At 44.9% G+C, this 19,547-nt stretch overlaps 1 protein-coding gene across 1 annotated transcript in view; it reads right to left on the bottom strand.

Annotated features, from left to right (window-relative positions):
• Tmem131 (transmembrane protein 131) overlaps positions 1–19,547 on the bottom strand; it is a 162,274-nt gene that overhangs the window by 9,668 nt on the left and 133,059 nt on the right. Inside the window, exons 23-33 of the mRNA XM_052745146.1 lie at positions 17,252–17,390; positions 17,062–17,171; positions 16,616–16,682; positions 13,757–13,908; positions 13,351–13,493; positions 12,726–12,912; positions 11,488–11,673; positions 10,363–10,521; positions 9,413–9,999; positions 4,308–4,486; positions 1,645–1,772 (exon numbers count right to left, since the gene is read on the bottom strand). Coding sequence (XP_052601106.1) covers positions 1,645–1,772; positions 4,308–4,486; positions 9,413–9,999; positions 10,363–10,521; positions 11,488–11,673; positions 12,726–12,912; positions 13,351–13,493; positions 13,757–13,908; positions 16,616–16,682; positions 17,062–17,171; positions 17,252–17,390 — 2,037 coding nt within the window. The remainder of the gene's footprint in view (positions 1–1,644; positions 1,773–4,307; positions 4,487–9,412; positions 10,000–10,362; positions 10,522–11,487; positions 11,674–12,725; positions 12,913–13,350; positions 13,494–13,756; positions 13,909–16,615; positions 16,683–17,061; positions 17,172–17,251; positions 17,391–19,547) is intronic.

The raw sequence follows: 19,547 nt of genomic DNA, 5'->3' as shown, positions 1-19,547 counted from the left end.
TGCCAACTCCTGCTAGGTTTTAGGTATAAAATAAACCACCGTACTGATTCACATCACAGTTCAAAGGCTAGAATAGTTCTACCTTCCCAGACCCAGTGGCCCCCAAATACTCATGGCTCTCCTACTCCCCAGCAAACCAAGAAAAAAAAGAAGGCAAAGTGTGACTTCACACGAAGCACACCCATTTTAAAGAAACTTGTTTAGCTATATTTATAAGGGACTGGGGTCAAAGGACATTTGTTTTTGCATATGTCGCAAAATTCTCTCTCTTTTTGAGACAGGGTCTCACTACGTAGCCTGGCTGTCCTTCAACTCACAAAAACCGCCTGCTTCTGCCTCCCAAGTGCTGGATTAAAGGTGTGTGTAGCACCATGCCAGGCTCCCTAAGTATTTCTGAAATTAGTTAAAGAGATACCAAACCAAACAAACCAGACGGTTTCTGTTAGCCCAGATCAATACAATTTTAAGTAGTATAACAAACTGGAACCAAACCAAACCAAACCTCCCCCCCCACCCCCCATTTCCGGGCATGACTACAAACACACACAGTGTTACACAGCCTCCTGCCCTTCTTCCACTTCTCGCTGACACGGTTACTTTACAATCCCACATTCTAAAAATGGCAGAAGACTCGACAGACATGGACGCCCATGGGACCGGTGAAGAAGAGAGCGGACGACAGCCATCAAGACAGCAGGTAGCCTGTCGAGGACAATCTCTGAAGTATCCCTCGTAAATCTGAGGCTCAGACTAACACTGACACGACATGCCTTCGCCCGCCCTTACCACATCTCTTCCCCATGTTCCTCTCTCTACATCAGCTCCCGCGGTGCTAACACTGAAATCAGTTCATCCGAGGATGCTAACGCAGTTGAATGAAACTATGAACAATCTTAGTCAACAGCCCCACAGCTCACACATTCATTCTCTGTAGAACAGTCTAGAGAAAGCCTCTTGACAAGGCTCACTTGAAGCCTGTCCTGTGGGTCCTGGAGTTCATCCACAGCGGAGCTGTCTCATCCCTCCAGTTGACACCATCCCTGAACATGTTTTAGGGAAGAGTAAGCTCTTCCAAGTTTACAGCACAGACTTCTAGACCCCTAGGTCAGTGACAGAGCAGGCGCCAAGCTCTTCTTGAGAAAGCTACGGACTCCCACTTGAGACTGAACCACCGTTACCTCTGTGCACAACTGAACTGGTCCTCTACACACCTGGGAACAAATTCAACCCAACTCTCACAACAGACGACTGCTAACCCTGCCCTCTACACACCTGGGAACAAATTCAACCCAACTCTCACAACAGACTGCTAACGCTGCCCTCTACACACCTGGGAACAAATTCAACCCAACTCTCACAACAGACTGCTAACCCTGCCCTCTACACACCTGGGAACAAATTCAACCCAGCTCTCACAACAGACTGCTAACCCTGCCCTCTACACACCTGGGAACAAATTCAACCCAGCTCTCACAACAGACTGCTGACCCTGCCCTCTACACACCTGGCATCAGGAGCAGGTGGATGTCCCTAACCAGGGACAGTAGATGCTAGACATGAGGCAGCCCTTGGCTTTTGGGGCCCAAACCCCCCGGAGAGTGACTAGAGTGATGCCTGGCTCCAGCAGCGACCCCTGACACTCACCTGACTTTCACATCTGTTGGGATCTCTTTCTTAACATTTAAAAGCTTTTTGCTTTTTTGCTTCACTTGAGACATGTCGCTTTCGTGTTTTTCTGGCATGGCTTGTTTTCCCTTTTGCCTTTCTGTGTCCTGTAAAAGATGCATATGTAGTTGCTCAGAGGATTAACAGAATGACTGAAAATGGTTTTATTTGAGATGAAGACACAAAACCTAAGGTAACAGCTATACATGTCAAATATACAGAAGTAACAACCACCCTTTCAGACAGAGCCTCACTGTGGAGCTCCTTGCTGGCCTGGAACTTTCTATGTAGACCAGGCTTGGCCTTGAGCTCAACATTCACCTGCTGGGCTTCCTGGGTGCTGGGATTAAAGGTATATACCATCACACCTGTCCCCCTAAACACCTTTCTTGAAATCTGTTGTAGCTGTCAATTTTGCAGCTGCTTTTAACTTAGTGTAATCGTATTCTGGTGAGTCTGAATTATAAAGGTCATTTAGTTTTACATGCATGTCCTAACGAGAAGGTGGGCAGTGGCAGCAGCCATTAGTAGCTTCTTATTAAAGTACAGGGAGTAAAAATCTCGTCTCCACTTATAAGAAAGATCCAGCAAAGACTATGTTGCAAAGCCAAACACTTGCAGCAGCATGTGCTACCCCTAGCACAAAGCTCAGCCCAAGACAGCATCTGGGAGGCACCTAGTCATTCCACTGCAACTAGCCACAGTGTTGTGGTAGGTGTACGGCTCCCCACATGCTCCACCAGGAGGCGGAGCATGAATACCCATTCACTTATTCAGCTCACATTTACTCGCTATCAGCTTGGTGCCAGGCAGTGGGGTTACCAGGGAGACAAAATCGCTTCCCCCAGGTCATCAAGCCTAGAGAGAGGGAGACACACATGGCAGCAGTATGGCCTGTACTGTGAAAATGTCCTCTGGCCATGGCAGAGCCCAGAGGATTTCTTAGACCTGGTCTGACTGAGCAGCTTGCCTAGGCAATTAAAGCTGCACTGTAAAGCCCATACTACCAAACTGGCCACCATTGCTGCTTCTGGTCCTTGGCCAGATTAGAAAACATGCAATGAGCATCTTTAGAGTAATGTGACATGTTAGCATATCCACATATGAGCTCAGAGGAGCTGTCTCCTGACCAGGCTCTGAATCCACTCAAAGACCGCTGATGCTGCCTGGGGAGCTACGCACATAGTGGGCGGTGTACCAAACACAACCTGGTTCATCATCACAGATGACCCAGAGCACCTGGGCTGATGGGCAAGGCACACTCAGCAAAGTGGTCAGCCATGGGTGTCAGGGCCAAGCATGGGAGAAACAATCCACCATCTGTCCGGCCTCAGTGTGGTTAACAGGCAGCCTAAACTTAGCAGGCCAGTTTACTTAGCTGTTGAAAGTAAATAAACAACAGGTAGTGTCACTCAGGCCACCCTCCTCCCTATCCGATGCCTTCAGGGACTTTCTGAACCCATGGTTAGACATAGGGCACACAGCAAGAGCTCTCTGGAAGGTTGTGAGCCTTATCCTTTCACAGCAGAGACACCTCTCTCCAGCCCAAGAGTTGGCTAAGTAAAGGGCAAGGCCTTCTGTCCAGCATTGCTACCCAAGCACCTAGCTGGCACTTAGGTGCTCAATACACATTTGGTCAAAGAATGGGTAGAATAGGGATGCCGTGAGATGGACAACCCATACACTGAGGTCAGTCAGAAGAAATACAGTCGCATGGCTTCTGCACAAGGGTGCTGGGCAGTAGGAATAAGCCCACTGAAGGCAGGACTAGCAAGCATGGGACTTGGAGAAGTGAGCTCTAAGCCTTGTTGGTGAGGAAGCATATGGTACAGAAGATGTGGGAACAGAGGGCATGAACAAGTGAGGTGGGAAGGATGCTAGTGGTATAGAGAATGATGGTGGCCGAGTTAGCCAAAGAAGAGACACTGAGGGTGATCAGAAAAGAGGCTGGAAAGATAGGCAGGGAAGGTCCTGGATGAAAATGCTTGCCAGATGCTGACACCACCGGGACTCCACTCAAGGCTAGTGACTGGTATCCGGCTTCTCTAGTTATTTGCTAAAACAGGAACCAAGTCCAATGCTCCAATACAACTCACAAATTATATGGACGTAGGCAGAGCACCAGGTCAATTGCAAGGAAATGCAGAGGGGACAGGAGGACATGTGGGATGGTACTTGTGCGTCTGAGGTAAAACATTAAATCACTCAGTGGACAGAGCTGGGCATGCTTATGATCACTTAGGCTACTAGACAGAAACCAGAAGCCGGATTCTGGTCCACAGCATTAAGCCCTACTCCCTCTGGGAGTGACTGTTGCTCCTGCCTGGGGTGTGTGTGTGTGAGCTGTCACTGAAAGCTTATTTCCAGCATGACTATAGAACTGAACTGTTCAGTTCTTCCCCTGTGATGTTTAAAGCCAGGAACAGGTTTCATGAAGTAGCGTGATTACTATCCTGGCTGCTCCCTAACTTTTCAGCAGGGTTTCCGGTTCTAACTAATATTCTGAAATGCTCTTCCCCAGGTGAGATGACATCATCAGATCCCAGAGCTGGGGTGGTTTCTGCAGGGGGAGGGGTGTAGGCATGCCTGAAAACACTGAGGACACGTGCTCAGTAGGAGTGACAGGAGACAGGACTTCGTACCTCCCTGAGGAGCGGCTCCGTGTCGGGGTTGGAGGTCTCTGTGGTGGTGGAGGAGCTGTCGTCATCGGCCAGGGTGTCCTTTAGCTCATCCTCCTGGGGCTTTCCCTTTCCCCGCCTCTCCTTCTCCTCTGGCTTCTTCGGAGGCTTAGCCTTGCGTTGTTGAAGAGATTTTCCTTTCCCTGGGGATGGAAAATCAGAGTAATAACAAAGCTTGATCCAAAAAGCTTCAAACCCAAAGCCAAACTTGTAAAGTTCTGTTTGGAGAGGGGCTGGTTTCTTCTTTCTCTATGATTTTTCCATCTTGACTTAAAGCTGTCCAAATTGGGGTTGGCTTTATGAGGAGGTTGTTTTAAAAAGTCAACTTTGTTGAGACACAGCTGATGTGCATGGACTACACTCATCTCACAGGTACAGTTTGGTGAGTATGTGTAGACTTGGCTGATCTGGCAAATTGGCCTGAAAATATCTGCCAGAAAGTGATGGAGCTTTGAAAGGAATCCTGAAAGTCTCTGGAATGTGTGGGGAGACAGACTATCAGTGAGGAAACCGTCAGATGAACTTTGGTATCACCTGGAGGTGCTAAAACCCTGGTAGCTGAGCCATGCTGCTGGATCCCATCCTGGCCTTTCCTGTTTGCAGGGTCACAGTGAGGAATTACAAAAGCCCTGAGAACAGCACTGGCACAGGAGTGCCATGTAATGCCACACTGGCTATGTACAGAGCCAAACAGGAAGCTTAGTATTTTAAATGATCTGGATGCTACCAGAAGCAACCACAACATAGTCTCAGCCATGTTCCAGGTGCCAGAAATACAGTACTGAAAAAGTAGAGCCTTGCCTCGTGGAGCTATGCTCTACAGGGTCTAGAGAGAGGCAGAGAAATCTCCAGATTCTAGCCCCTCAGCGTGAGCCCACAGACCCAGTCAGAGCAGTCTCTGGGAGGCATCCTTTCTAAACACAACAGTGGAAACAGCAACTGCACACTTGACCTGAATACTGACACTTGATGCTTATCTCAAACAATGTCCCTGCTCCTGGCCACCCTGGGGATGAAAATTTTGGCATCTATAACAGGGGGTGGCAAACTGGAGGTGTGGGTTAAATCTGACCTATGCTTGTTTTGTATGGTTTGAGAGTGGAGAATAACTTATGTTCTTAAGTGGTTAGAGAAACAAAGAAGCCTTGTACATGTTGGCGAGCACTTCCCCACTGAGCCATACCCTCAGTCTCATCTAGGCCTCTACAATTGACTTCTGTCTTCAGTACTTTACTGGTTTGTACAGGTTTATGGCAATCCCCTCACTTCAAAGCCAATGCTGTCCTGCTCCCCATTCAAGACACGTTTTCTGGGTACTGCATGAGGGTATCCTCCCTCCTCAACCATGCTGGCACATCACCTTTGGAATTTCATTTTTCTGGTTTCATGGAGAGGCACACTGCTGTGATGGGCCTGACCATGCTGCTTTCTGGAGGTATGTGGAAAACTTTGGGGCTTTGGATAAAGAAAGCGGTGAATGCTGTAGGTGGGGCTCAATGGGCTAGCCTAGTGGGAGCTTGGAAGACAGTAGTGCTGGGGACAAGGTGGACTATGGAGGCCCAAGCTCGAGAGGTTTCACAGGGCAAGAACCTTAGTGACTATTCTTGTGATATTTTGGCATAGAATGGTTACTTTTTGCCCTGAAGAATCTGCTTGAGGCTGAAGAGTTTGGGTCTACTATTGTTGGCAAAGGAGATTTCCAGACAGCCTAATGTTGATTCTTTCTCATGGTTACTAGTGACCACTCTCATGCAGCTCTACAATGAAAAAGAGTGAGTAGGGCGAAAAGAAAAACAAAATGTACAACTTGAAGAAAAAGAAAGCCCCAGTAAATTGAATGTTGGAGCCAAATCCTATGCTCCAAAAGCTGAGAAGTTTCAAGGCCCGATGCAAAATGGAATACAGAAGTGGTACCTCGGGGCAAGACCCCACCAGCTGATCCTTCAACTTGGGAAAGGAAAGAGTCCCTTAGCCCTAGATCTCTTCTGGCCTCCCAAATCAACAAGTCAAAGCTCATGCAAATGTAACTCAAGGAGGGGGCAGGTTCCATCCCACATAGGCAGCGGAGCTGCATCAACCAGCTGTTTGTGGTTCTGGCTTGAGAGTCATAGAGACTACAGGAGTAAAAGGCCGGGATCGCCCTAGCGACCCCAAAGCGCTACAACAGAGCTGTAGGATGCCTGCCAGAGAGAGCTACATGCAGGAAGTGGAAGCAACCCACAAGAGAGAAGTGACTTATCCTCAGCAAAGCTGGAAGGGCAGAGCCATATAAGCCCTTTGACACTGGACATAGAGCTAAAGAGCTTGCCCAGCTGGTTTTCAGTCTTGCTTTGGTCCAGTATTTCCTCATTATGCTCCCTTTCCTCCCTTTTGGAATGATAATATATATTCTGTGCCAATGTATGTTGGAAGTATATGATTTGCTTTTTTATTTTATGGGGGTTACAGTTAAGAGACTGCTTTGAGTCTTTAAGACTTTGGATTTTTTTTTTTTTTGGTTTTTTCGAGACAGGGTTTCTCTGTGTAGCTTTGCGCCTTTCCTGGGACTCACTTGGTAGCCCAGGCTGGCCTCGAACTCACAGAGATCCGCCTGGCTCTGCCTCCCGAGTCCTGGGATTAAAGGCGTGCGCCACCAACGTTTTTAACTGTGTTGAAATTGAAAGACTATGAGGAGTTGTAGAATATTATTTTAAGATGTGTTACATTTGTTTATGCTGTGGAACATTTGTTTAATGATGCAAAGATGTGTTGCATTTGTTCAACTCTGTAAAGCTGTGTTACTGTGCCTGTGTAAAACACCTGAATGGTCTAATAAAGAACTGAACAGCCAATAGCAAGTCAGGAGAAAGGATAGGTAGGGCTGGCAGGCAGAGAGAAAATAGAAGGAGAAATCTGGGAAGAGAGATTGAGGAACTAGAAAAGGAGGAGAGGAAGATGCCAGAGGCCAGCCACCCAGCCAGACACAAAATAAGAAGGAAAGAAAAGATATATAGAAATAGAGAAAGGTAAAAGCCCAGAGGCAAAAGATAGATGGGATAATTTAAGTTAAGAAAACCTGGTTAGAAACAAGCCAAGTTAAGGCTGAGCATTCATAAGAAAGTAAGACTCCATGTGGGTCTGGAGAGATGGCTCAGAGGTTAAGAGTACCGACTGTTCTTCCAGAGGTCCTGAGTTCAATTCCCAGCACCCACATGGTGGCTCACAACCATCTGTAATGAGATCTGGCACCCTCTTCTGTATACATAATAAATAAATAAATCTTAAAAAAAAAAAAGGAAGACTCCATGTGATTTATTTGGGAGCTGAGTGGTGGGCTCAAAAAAGAGTAAAGAGTAAAAAACAACCAACTTCAATGGAGACTTCTGAAGCTGAACTAAAAGCATTTTGCACTGTGATATGGCCACAAACCCATGGGGGCCAGGGAGTGGAATGTGGTGGTTTGAATAAGAATGGTCCCCATAGGCTCATTTATTTGAATACTTGGTCCCCAAATGGAAGAACTGTTTGGGAAGGGTTAGGAGGTGTGTCACTGGGGGTGGGCTTTTCACGAGTCCACTTTAATCTCAGAATTATCCCTCTGCTTCCTGGCTGTTGCTTCAAGATGTGAGCATTCAGCGCCTGCTCCAGTGCCCTGCTACCTGCCATGTGAATCATGGAACCATGACTCCCCCCTTTTACAAGCATTGCCTGGTCAGTGTTTTGTTACAGCAACAGAAAAGCAACTAGGACACCTGGCCTGGTCCTGCTGCAGCCCATGCACTTGCCCAGTCACCATGAGCAGCCACATGCCACACTCATGGGAATCTTTTCTCCCTTGGTCTCCTACATTACATGTACCTCATCTGTAACTCTCAAATCCACCTCCCCCCAAACTGTTTTCCCCTAACTTGCTTGAAATGAAATGTACCATGACTGATGATTTTTGGTGGTACCACCCAGCTGAATTGATGAAAGCCTGCTTGTCGCCATGGGAATCACATGGTCTACATGCCACATTTCTTTCCAGAGTTCTGAGTCCCCAAGCTCCGTGGCTCTGGATTGTTCTAATCTGAGGCCTTGTTACTGCCAGTAAGTTTGATTCCTGTTATACTTCAGCAGCTTACATCCAAGGCTGCACTCGAGAACCTGTTACTGCCCACACTGTTTACTCTGAAGCCTTACACTCATGCCTCATTGTTAGACCTAGCTCTGGCATTTCTTGTCTCGTTACCCCACAACTGGCCTTGTTTTCACACCTTTCCTGTTTGTAAGGCTCCTTCAGGCAAAAGCTTTCCCTGACCCCCATTGTCTGGCACACACAAAAAAAGCTGTCACTTTCTGCTGAACCTGTCCTGTAGGGCCAGCATCTTTGGTTTCACAAATTATCATCTCATTTGCTTCTTTTGTACCCTTTTCTTACTTAGAGAAGAGTCGTCAGTGTGTAGCCTTGCTGGCCTCAAGCTTGTGACCACCTTCCCACCTCCGACTCACCAGTACTGGGATTACAGATGTGTCACCATGCACAGCTAAAAACCCTATTTTTGAGGGTAGATGGTTTTGGTTTTAGCTCCATTTTCAAAATAATTTTTAACAATGGCTGTAACACAGTTATCACAGGCAGCTGAAAGGGTAACAGGATATGCCATCCAACAGGTTTCTGATTTGAGAAACAAGAGGAGAATACAGCTCGCTCTCTCTCTCTCTCTCTCTCTCTCTCTCTCTCTCTCTCTCTCTCTCTCTCTTTCTTTTTTCCTGAGACAGGGTGTCTCTGTGTAGTTTTGGTGCCTGTCCTGGAACTCACTCTGTAGACCAGGCTGGCCTCGAACTCATAGAGATCCGCCTGTCTCTGCCTCCTGAGTGCTGGGATTAAAGGCGTGAGTCACCACTGCCCGGCCAGCTCTATCTTCTATGACTATTGGCTGCTTCTGTTTGCCCTGTGACACAAAAGACCTGTCGCTTCACCCAGGAAACGGGTATGGGCTACCAAACACTTGCCATAGTGCTGCCTATACTGCTTACAATCCTGACTGCTCCTTGACCACGCCTCCTCCCTCAGATGCTTGTTCTTCTGAAGGGGAGGAGAGGGTTACCTTTGCTTTTTGACAGTGGTGATGGAGGCTGCTCTGTAAACACATCTAGGGGTGGGGAGTCGTGGTGGTCAAAGTCTTTGTCCATGGCTTCTATGAGACTGGTGATGTCGGAGTCCTCTGAGCTGTGCCGTGTGCTGCTGGCCCGCTCTGGGTGGGAAGAGTGTGGGAGGGGGGCAGGAGACAGTCTTTCCGGCAGTGGCTCCTGGTGTTGAGGCACTGGTGGTGGAGGCTGGGAGTGCTGCTCCAGCGGGCTGTGGCCGTGCTGCTGGCTGCTGTGCTGGCCCTGCTTCGCCCCTTTGGATTTTCTGCTGGCTGTGTGACCCTGGGTCACTGCACTGGCCTCCAAGACTAGGGGGCTTGCTTTGCTCGTAGACTGTGAGGTGGCTGCTTGTGCAGAAGTCCTGCTCGACATACTTGAACTGTTTTTGGTTCTGACATTGTCCACGTCAGCTGAGTTTTTGCTGCTGTGGCTGCTGTGTGGGTGAACTGATGTGCCACACTGCCTGTGACTCCCCGGACCAGGTCTGGAGGACGAGCTGCTGTAGAAACCCCTACCATGACTGTGTTCGCAGCTGAGTGTGTTCAAGCTGAAAAATGGATCGATTGAAAACTCAGTAAGCAGCAACTTCCAATCTAATACTACGAAAAAATTTCATCAGTATATCTATCACAAAGAGAAACTAGGAAAAAATAGCAGGAAGGGGCAAGAGCCACAACCTTCTACAGTCATTCCCTCTGGAAATTACAGATCAGGTTAGTGGTTTAATTAATATCTACGCAGATTTTGTGCCTAATAAAAAATCTTGTATGAGTTCTCAGTAACTGAGCGCCAGATTCAAGGTTAGAATTGATTTTTTTTAACCCTGGGTGAGGATACATTTCTGTTTCTTGTAATTACATCCAGCAAGTCTATGTGTACTAGAAAGTGGATTTTCAGCATGTGAACATACTTTCCTTCAGATGAAATACCAGCGATTCTCCTGAGATCAAATGGCCTTCCCACATCAAAGGGCGGGTTGGAAGCTTCAAAGGATAGTCGCCTTCGAAATGGCTCCCAAATTCCTTGAGCTTCCAAATAGGCTGTTCCAATAACCAGGAGAAACAGCGCACTGTGGGGCACAGAGGGAGGAGTCAGCACTCTTTGCCAAGACAAGAATAATATATTTTTTTTTGGGGGGGGGGACTTACAATGTAAAAAAACTAGATATGCCTGCAACACATTTTAAAAGACAAGATAAAAATGAAGCATTATAGATCAAACGAAGTTTGCACACCAACTTTATTGTTTTTGATCAACTTACATATTTTATGTGTAGGGTGTTTTGGCTGCATGTATGCTGGTGTGCTATATGCGTGCAGTGCCAATGGAGGCCAGAATGAGGGGATCAGATCTCCTGGAACTGGAGTTACAGACAGTTGTGAGCTGCCATGGAGGTGCTAGGAACTGAACCTGGGTCCTGTGGAAGAACAGCAGCGCTCTTTCTTAACCACTGAACTGTCCCTGCAGCCTTTGCAGAGCAACTGTAAAAGTGCAGGACCGTACCCAGAAGCTTCGTGTGAAGACAATATGTCAGAAGAGACACCTGCAGCCTAATCTTTCCTAACCAAGAGGAACTGGATAGAGGTTCAACTCTTGTTCCCTGAAGGATGTGCAAGGTAGCTATAAACTAATCTAGATGAGATTATATCTGATGCTCTACAATACATAAAGAAGTAAACTGAAAGAAGATAAGGAGACAAAGGCCTTCAAATGTATCTCTACTCTGTTTTCTGTTGCTCAGGCACACAATTACGTTAATTACCTATGCCCAAGAAAGGCAACTTTATCTGGTGTTTTGTGCCTTCTTCCTTACAAAATCAGCATAGACTGCATTTGTTAAGTGGGTAGGAAAGGTAAAAAGACTTCTTTATTGTATATGCTACCCAAGAATGGTTCAGGTGTAACTGTTCCCACCAGTATACAACTTGACCAAGTCAGGGGGGTCTGCTCTGTCTGCTGGGATACCTATCCCTGAGAAAAGTGAGAGGCAGAGTGGGCCCTGAGTGAGAACCAACCTTGAAGGAACACACTGTACCTCATTACTCCTGAGATGATGATGTACAGAGCTAGTTCCCAGTTGGGTCTGGGGAGGGCTTCTGCACAGGCTGCTAACATGTGGTACGGAAGGGAGGCATTCAATACAAACACAAACTCGGAGCCGCTGGTTGTTACAAACTTCAGTTCCCGAATAACTCTGGAGGCAGTGAAATCTGGAGTAAACCTAAGACAAGGACAGCGGTGAGGGTCATTTTCAAACAGATCCCCGCGGTTCTTTTCTGGCCCCTCTGTTTTTGTTTTGTTTTTGGATCTAGGCTTTCTTCCCAATGACTTTATTAACAAAACAAACCAGCCACCCATTCCTAGAGTTCTTCTGTCACTCCCTGCATATTGCTTAGGGCCTCTTGTGCTCTCTACGTAGACCTTGATCTGGTGCCGCCTTCCGCCCTGGACAGTTAGGTGGCTGGTGTAGTGATGCATGTACATATTCATTACAGATATATATGCAATGTATATGTATATGAATGTAGTAATATACATGAAAGTGCTGATTAAACAGCCACAGAAAGTCACAGAATTGTTATCTAATCAAGGGCAGAGGTCATAGTTACTACTTTGTAATAAGTTATCAATTACTAAAATAACTGCATCTAATACTGAGGGCCTAAACGCTGTCTTCTGAGTAAGTTCACATTCTTAGAACACACAGAAACAATGGCACACGAGAGGCACAGGCCTCTGCTCTGTGGCTGAGACACTTCCAAGTCACACTAACGTCTTATGCTTTATAACAACCTTAAAAATAATATTGAAATTGGTTTTTAAAAAAGCAGTTTCTAAGATTATCTGAACCAATTTAAGGACATATTAAATAAGGACATAAATATTTCAGTTGAAGTTAAGTGGAAAAAACCAAACACATTTGTGATTGAGCTTTTAAAAAAAATTTTTTTGTTTTACTTATGTTCATGTGTGTATGTGTATTTTGCCTGCATGTATGTCTGTGCACCACATGCATGCAGACCCTGCAGAGACCAGAACAGGACAGTTCCTCCAGGGACTGCAGTTCCAGAAGGTTGTTGGCCACTATGTAGGTGTTGAGAATCAAACTCAGCTCCTCTGGAAGAGCAGTCAGTGCTCCTAACCAACGAGCCATCTCTGTAGCCCCGATAAAGACCTTGTAAGTATGGAAATGTATCTTTATGTGAAAGGACTCTAGTGTTAGCAGTGGAAAGTCAGGCACTGAATTAACCAGTGTGACAAGCACATACTTACAGTATGATTATGTCTCTAGAGGTGTTGGCACTCAGTGCAAACGCTTGACAGTTAACTACTTTGAAGCCATAGCCTTCGCAGGCATACCCACTGATTTCAATAGTCTCTACACGGATTCCAAGTTGTCCTGTATTCTCTACTTTGAATGTTCTTTTCAATGTGAAATTTGGTTCTCTTAGTTTCAAACCTAAAGAGAAAGAAAAAAAATCAGATGTATGGATAAATCTTGCTATCATGTGCTTCTGGTGTGAAAGAGGTATGTGTTGTGAGCTTCTGTATGCTGGACATTATGAGTCAACCCCACATACCAAAGAGATCATGGCTTGGAGCTCATGATCCCTTGCTCCAGCCTCCCAAGTGCTAGGCTTACAGGAGTGCATCACCCTGCTAGGTGTTGATATGCCATGGTAAAAATGACATGTTTTACTATTCATACTCCGAATAAACCTGCAAAAGATCCAAATCAAACACCTCTGGATGTAAGACACAGGATTCTCTTAGCACCATATACATTCATGACTGGGCGGCAGGTATGCACATATGGAAACACTCTTCTGCTTCTGGAATCTCTGAGGGTTGAAAGCAAACGCTGGAAGCTGGGCTCTGCGGAGTCAGGGATACTCACTGTCTACACAATCTTTTAACAATGCTTCTGTGATTTTGAAGCGTAAGGAACTCCCTGGACCTGGAAGCTTGCCTGCCACCCTCAAGTTCTCAGTTGTCCCTTGACCTTGGACCATCACAGCATCCATCACAGTCAGGTTGTTTCTATGAAAGAACAAGAATTACACATTTTTTTCTCCAATTAATTCTGCATATCTTTTGATTTACAAGTTCTAACATTTTGTAAGCAACCACAAAAAATTATTAACATGTTGAATTTAAGGGTAAAAATGTAAAAATTCACCAAGAGCACACATTTTCATTTTAAGTCACACATAGTACAGAAGATGCTACTGATGGTTTTGAGTGATACAAGGACTTGAAGGTAAGTACTGAAAACAAACCCACACTCACACTGCAGAACCTACCTGACTATGATCAGTGAAGAAACAGTTCTATTGTGAAGTGGAGTAAACTTTACTTTGACAGATTTCTTTTCTCCAGGTTTTAAAATGAGGTTTAAAATTAAATGCCGAGAGAGGCCTTCTGTAAATCCTGTTGGACTTTGCAGTGGGTGAGCCTTGAATCATTTGTATAAACAAAAAGGAGTCGTTAGTTAATGGACTTTTGGTCAAACCATTTGTCCCCATCCCCTCTAGACCCCAGCACAGTCTCTCAAACTGGTCACATAGACAAGTTTATCCTTCATGACTTAAACACTGGCATCGAGAGCTGGGTAGCCAGGAAGGAGACGTCATATTCTGCATTAAAACAACAGAATTTACTTTCTGGGTCACCAAAGCCTCCATGTTTGTATTATGCGTTTTATATTTGTATACAGGTATTTTTAAAGTGTGTGTGTGTGTTTAATTTGAAATACAACTAACATACAGGAAAGGACACAGACCTGAGACAAACAGCTTGATACATTAATACAAAGCCAACACTCATGACTGGAAGACAGGTAGACCAACAATTAGTACCCCCAAGTTCCTACTGCAGCCTGGCACTGCTGTGCAGGAAGCAGAGAAAGCCTCAAGTACATGAAGTTCAGAGTGAATGTGTGCTGTTGACAAAGGCACAGCCTGGTCAATCTTTAATTTTATTTTGAAAATAAGGTACCTAATTATTGGTTTGTAGACACTTGATACAAGTTTAAGACATAATTTAGTTTGAAATTTAAAATAAGATTTTATGACCAGTTATAAAGATGGTTAAAAGTTGTTTTGTTTTTAATTAAAAAACAGTTTCAACACAAAGAAACACTATTCTGGTTTTTAAAGAAGATTAAGTTTAAACATTCTGGGAGAAGGGTTGGCATGGTTCTGATGTCACCCTGGAAAGAGTGAGTTCTGTGGCATCCTCTACTTCCTTGGCATGGCTGGGGTTAATATACATAGATTCATCTACTTGTGAAACATAACGTACTCGGCGAAGCACATCATTTAACTCTTGCTTACGAGACAGAATGTTTTCTTTTACAGCTAACGCTGTTCTCTGTTAACGTCTGCTAGGATAACGAACTACTCCAACTGCTCCAAAGTGCTTGGTGAGTAAGCTCCTTTTTTAATAAGCCATTCTGAGTAGCCCTCCTCCACCCTCACTCCCCACCCCACCTTTCTGAGACAAGGTCTTGATATGGAGCCTTGGCTGGCTTCCCACTCACAGAAACCCATCTGCCTCTGTCTCCCGAGTGCTGGGATTAACTGCGTGCCATCATGCCCACGCCTGTTTTTGGCACAATGACAGACTGTACATATTCCAATAAATACTAGCTTATTGAACTCTGATGGCCTGGGGAGCACTTCAGGACGGTGTGATGCCCTGAAATAGTACTAAAGACTCCATATTGTATAGTGGTGGGCTCCTAGACTGACCAAAGGATCTCTGGGTATTTCAGAAATCCTTTTCATAATAATATAGACAGATGTTATTTGCTATTTTTAGCATGCCGGCAGTTTGTACTACTGATCAGAAGAGCAGTGGAGGCTAACACTGCCAACTCTTAACTGACAGTGAACTGAGACAGTGGTGTTCAATCTCCCTCGTAGCTACCCTTTGCTTCCCAGTCTGTATTTGTAATGGAAAAAAAAAAGTCTTTGAACAATAACAAATATATTTTATTAAATTTCAACAGGGCACTCATGTCTCTCTAGTACTGTATATGACAGAAAGAGAAGCATGTTTAAAGGATTCACTCAGCAATTATGTTTTCACCCTGAGAATTTCTTCTTGAGAAAATTCCCGAGGTCCAGAATACTCATTTATTTGTTATCCAGGGTCTAGTTCAATGTATTATGTCTTGCAAATACTGCTGTATGAGATCAAATTTTAAAAACTAAGCGTCAGCTCATTCCTTTCTTGTGTGTATTTTCCCTATAAAGGCCGAAGAAACCAAGTTCTAGTCACTGAGCATTCTCACTGACTTCCAATGCACTGCTTGCTACAATGGCATTTTACGGTCAGGAGAAGCAAGGCAAGATCCCAAGAGAAAGACACTGGAACCAGGACTGTCGAAACCACTGTCTCGTGTTCTAGGCAAAGAGCTGAATAACTACAAGGCAGATGGTTGGACAAGGCTGGCAAGCACTTCCTACACAGTACTATGTGGTCCTACAGGAAGGACCAATGACCTGAATCTGAACAGGGCTTCAATCTGGCCCTGGGCAGAAGGGCAGTGAGGCCTGAGAGCTCAGCCAGCCTGCAGGCATTGGACTCCCAGAGCCGCCTTCCTTCAAGGTCTGATGCAGTGATGAGTGGCTAGTGGTCACTTACCTGAGTAACAGAGGACACTTTCATTCCCAGAACGAATCCACTTATTCATACATTTAAAGTCAGTATTATCAATTGAGGTGAACACACACAGCTGTGCCAAGTATGAACATAGCCAGCTATAGGTCTCAAATTCATGGGTTTTACAATTTTATTAGGAAGCACACAGGAAGGAAATTTAAATGATTCAGCGTAGTAAAATAAAATGCTTACTAAAATTAAAATGTCACATTAGCGTACTTCATGTATGGTCTCAGATTTTCTAGTCTATATTATGAAAAGATGTCGTGGGCTGCCTGTAAGATTAACACCCACAAAGAGGAGCCTTCTCAGGATGCTGCCCATGTATCTATATCCACCCATTCTTCCTGGTTTCTTCTGCCTCTAAATCAATTCCTGGACTGCTCTGACTTCTGTGGTAACTGCCTTCAGCCCGGCTTAAGGGCAACCTGTAGGTACTCTTCCCATTGGCCCTGGTCCTAGCAGAGAGTAAATGGTGTGGAACTTGTACTTACATTGTTTCTGCAGACTTGGAACTCAAGTGTCCTCAGATCTAGCTTGGCCACCTTACTCAAGTTAAACCTAAAATAAAAAATGTGCATTTGCCTTTATAAACATCACAACTAGGAACTGTGGAAGATTATCAAGCTTGAGCTTTATTTGCAAATTTATCTTGTGGCAGGTCTTGGGACCAGTATTGTTATACCACATTAATAGCATTTAAAGGTTAGAGGTTATCAGTTATAATTAATACCTCATTCACTTTTTAAATGGGAATATTGGAATTGCTTTGTCTACTATCTCTTTATAATCTTAAATGGTAGCTCCACATTTACATCTGCTGAAGCTTTTCTTATGCTCAATTTAGTATCAACCCAGTCCCAGGAACCTTCTGGGAACCTCAACTACAGAGCCAGACTCTAAGGTTAGGTATGCTTTGGCTATCTAAGGCAATGCTTACCTTGAGACTAACTTATCTACAAAAACGGCAGGGTTGGAATACAAAGCCAGAGGAACGAACTGGACGTAGACAGGGACATCTGCAGGATTCTCTAATGTAATCTCTTCTTCCTTAAAGCAAAGCCAAGAGGCGTCAGTGGAGACCCACAGCCGTGCCCATGTCTGAGTGCCTGCACCATCTGAGTACTTACTGAGGAGCAGTTGGTGTTCGTGAGGGGGAACTTTACAAGCCGGGGAGAGCTAAGGACGGAAGGCCAGGAGAGCTCGGCAGTGATTTTTGATACTATATTTTTTTGAAGGTCTGTATTTACTTCAAACATAGCATTCAACCTAGAAAAACAATTTCTAAGTCAGTGTACAAAAGCAAAACATTTGAATTTTCTGAACATAAGAAATTGTACTTAAGAAAGATTTTTTTCCTCTGGTTCTTAAAAAAAAGCTTACTCATCCTATTTTAAAGGGTTTTTTGACTTTAAAATGTTAATATTGTACAATGATGGGATTAGTTTTACTTTTGTACATACACATGACATACTTCTTTCACTACTCACTCATTTACCCTGGTTTGTCCCCCCATTTTCTTTTTTTTTTTGTGGGGGGGACCCAATGAGTTTCATTAGGGTAGTTTACAGGAGCATGGGAGTGGGAGTTTGTTTACCTTACCAGCAGCTACAGCACTGAAAAGCATGTCCTTTCCTCCCACATCAACCATTATCTGCCTAAGTCCTCATGGAGCCCCACCCCACTCCCCAACAGGGTGCCGACAGGCTGGTCAGGCCGAGATCTTGTACAGGTAGGTGATCGCAGCGGTGAGTTCAAGAGTGTAACAGTTCTGTCATGTTCAGAAGCCAGTGTTCCTCACCACTACCTCCATTTCCTCTGTCCCGTATGTATGCTCTTTCTCCTCTTTGGTGATAGTCCTAGAGCCTCAGAGGAGGTGATATAGATGCCCCCTTTATGACCAAGCATGCAGCTTTATTATGCTTCCAATGATGTATGCTGTGTCTCTATTTTGGCACAAAGAGTTGTCAGCATAACAATCCCTGCTATAGTTCTGTACTGAGCAGGTTAAGGATGACAATTCTTAGTTCCAGTAGCACTAGTGAAGTGCATGCAGGTCTTAAATCTTTTTTTCTTGGTAGTACTGTAGAACCCAGCGCCTTCTGTGTGCTAGTCAAGCACTCTACCACTGAACTACATCAGCAGACTAGTCCTCAAAAAATTTTAAAGTACAATTTCAATAGGGAAAGCTGAACGATATACCATTTAGGACAGATATATCTATTATTCAAGGGTTGTGAGATTCTTCCATGGCATATATGGGAAGGATGTAGACACCCAGCAGGGTGCTAGGAGATTTCCAATAGAACTAATGACAAGAGGTGCTGCTTGATATACTACTTTCCCTCTAGATATAAAACCAAGATAAGGTCAGCACATGATGAGGATGTCATAAGAGGTAATAAATCAAGAGAGTTTTCAGTCATACTCAGGACCTCATTTCAATAATTCCTACTAATGAGTGTTTGGAGTCAAGCGTTCAGGACTTGGACTGTATTTGTAATGGGGCTAAGGTACCTGGGACCAACCACTGAAGCATCCTCAAACCCTGAACTATTAAGTTCTGATCCTGGGGTATTGGCAAGTAAACAAGAAGCAGAAATATCTTGAAAGATGCACACCAACAAGGGAACACAAATGTGGGCACATGGAGAATGCTTTACTCATTGCACACCAGGCTAGGGAGGCAGAGGCAGCGGGAGCCCAGGGCCTCGGCTAGGGCACACTGGAAGGAAGACATGGTGTGAAAAGGCTCCCTGGCTGCTGAGCTGAGGGCAGCATTACTGAGTTATCCATTAATACTTGGAGACTGTCTAGACTTTCCAAGGCCCACTGTGGAGACACAGGGAACAAAGGAGAGTTTTAATCACTGAGCTTTTTGCAAGTTTATTACAAGACTGTGTACTCAGGGGAACCATTTTTAATGAAAAAATTAGCTTTCTTTTCTTTAAGGAAACTTTTTACACATAGAAACTCTGAGTTCCAACAGTTAATGGTTTGAACCATCCAGTGGACAGATGTACTCATGAGCTGAGCAGACAGTTCTCAAGAGAAGAAATACAAATGTTCAGAAACATTTGAAAAAGTGTTCAACATCCTTAGCTGTCAGAGAAATGCAGATTAAAACTGCTCTGAGATTCACAGAGGTGGCTATCATTGAAACACAAACACACACCCGACTAACCAACCAACTGCTAACAACAACCACTGGTGAGGAAGGGTGGGGTGAACCTGTATTTGCTGCAGGTGGGAATGTAAGTTTGCCCAGCCATGCAAGTCAGTACGGAGGGTCCTTGAACACTAACAATAGAACTGTCCTATCTCTACTGGCCAGGGGACATTCCTTAGGGTTGCTAAGTCAGCACACTGGAGAGATACTTGCAACAGCCACACCTACCACTGCACTATTTAACATAGCCACGAGCA

Source organism: Peromyscus californicus, unplaced genomic scaffold, assembly GCF_007827085.1.
Source record: "Peromyscus californicus insignis strain IS unplaced genomic scaffold, ASM782708v3 Scaffold_19__1_contigs__length_69161282, whole genome shotgun sequence".
Lineage (NCBI taxonomy): Eukaryota > Metazoa > Chordata > Mammalia > Rodentia > Cricetidae > Peromyscus > Peromyscus californicus.
This window is presented reverse-complemented; position numbering and strand designations above follow the sequence as displayed.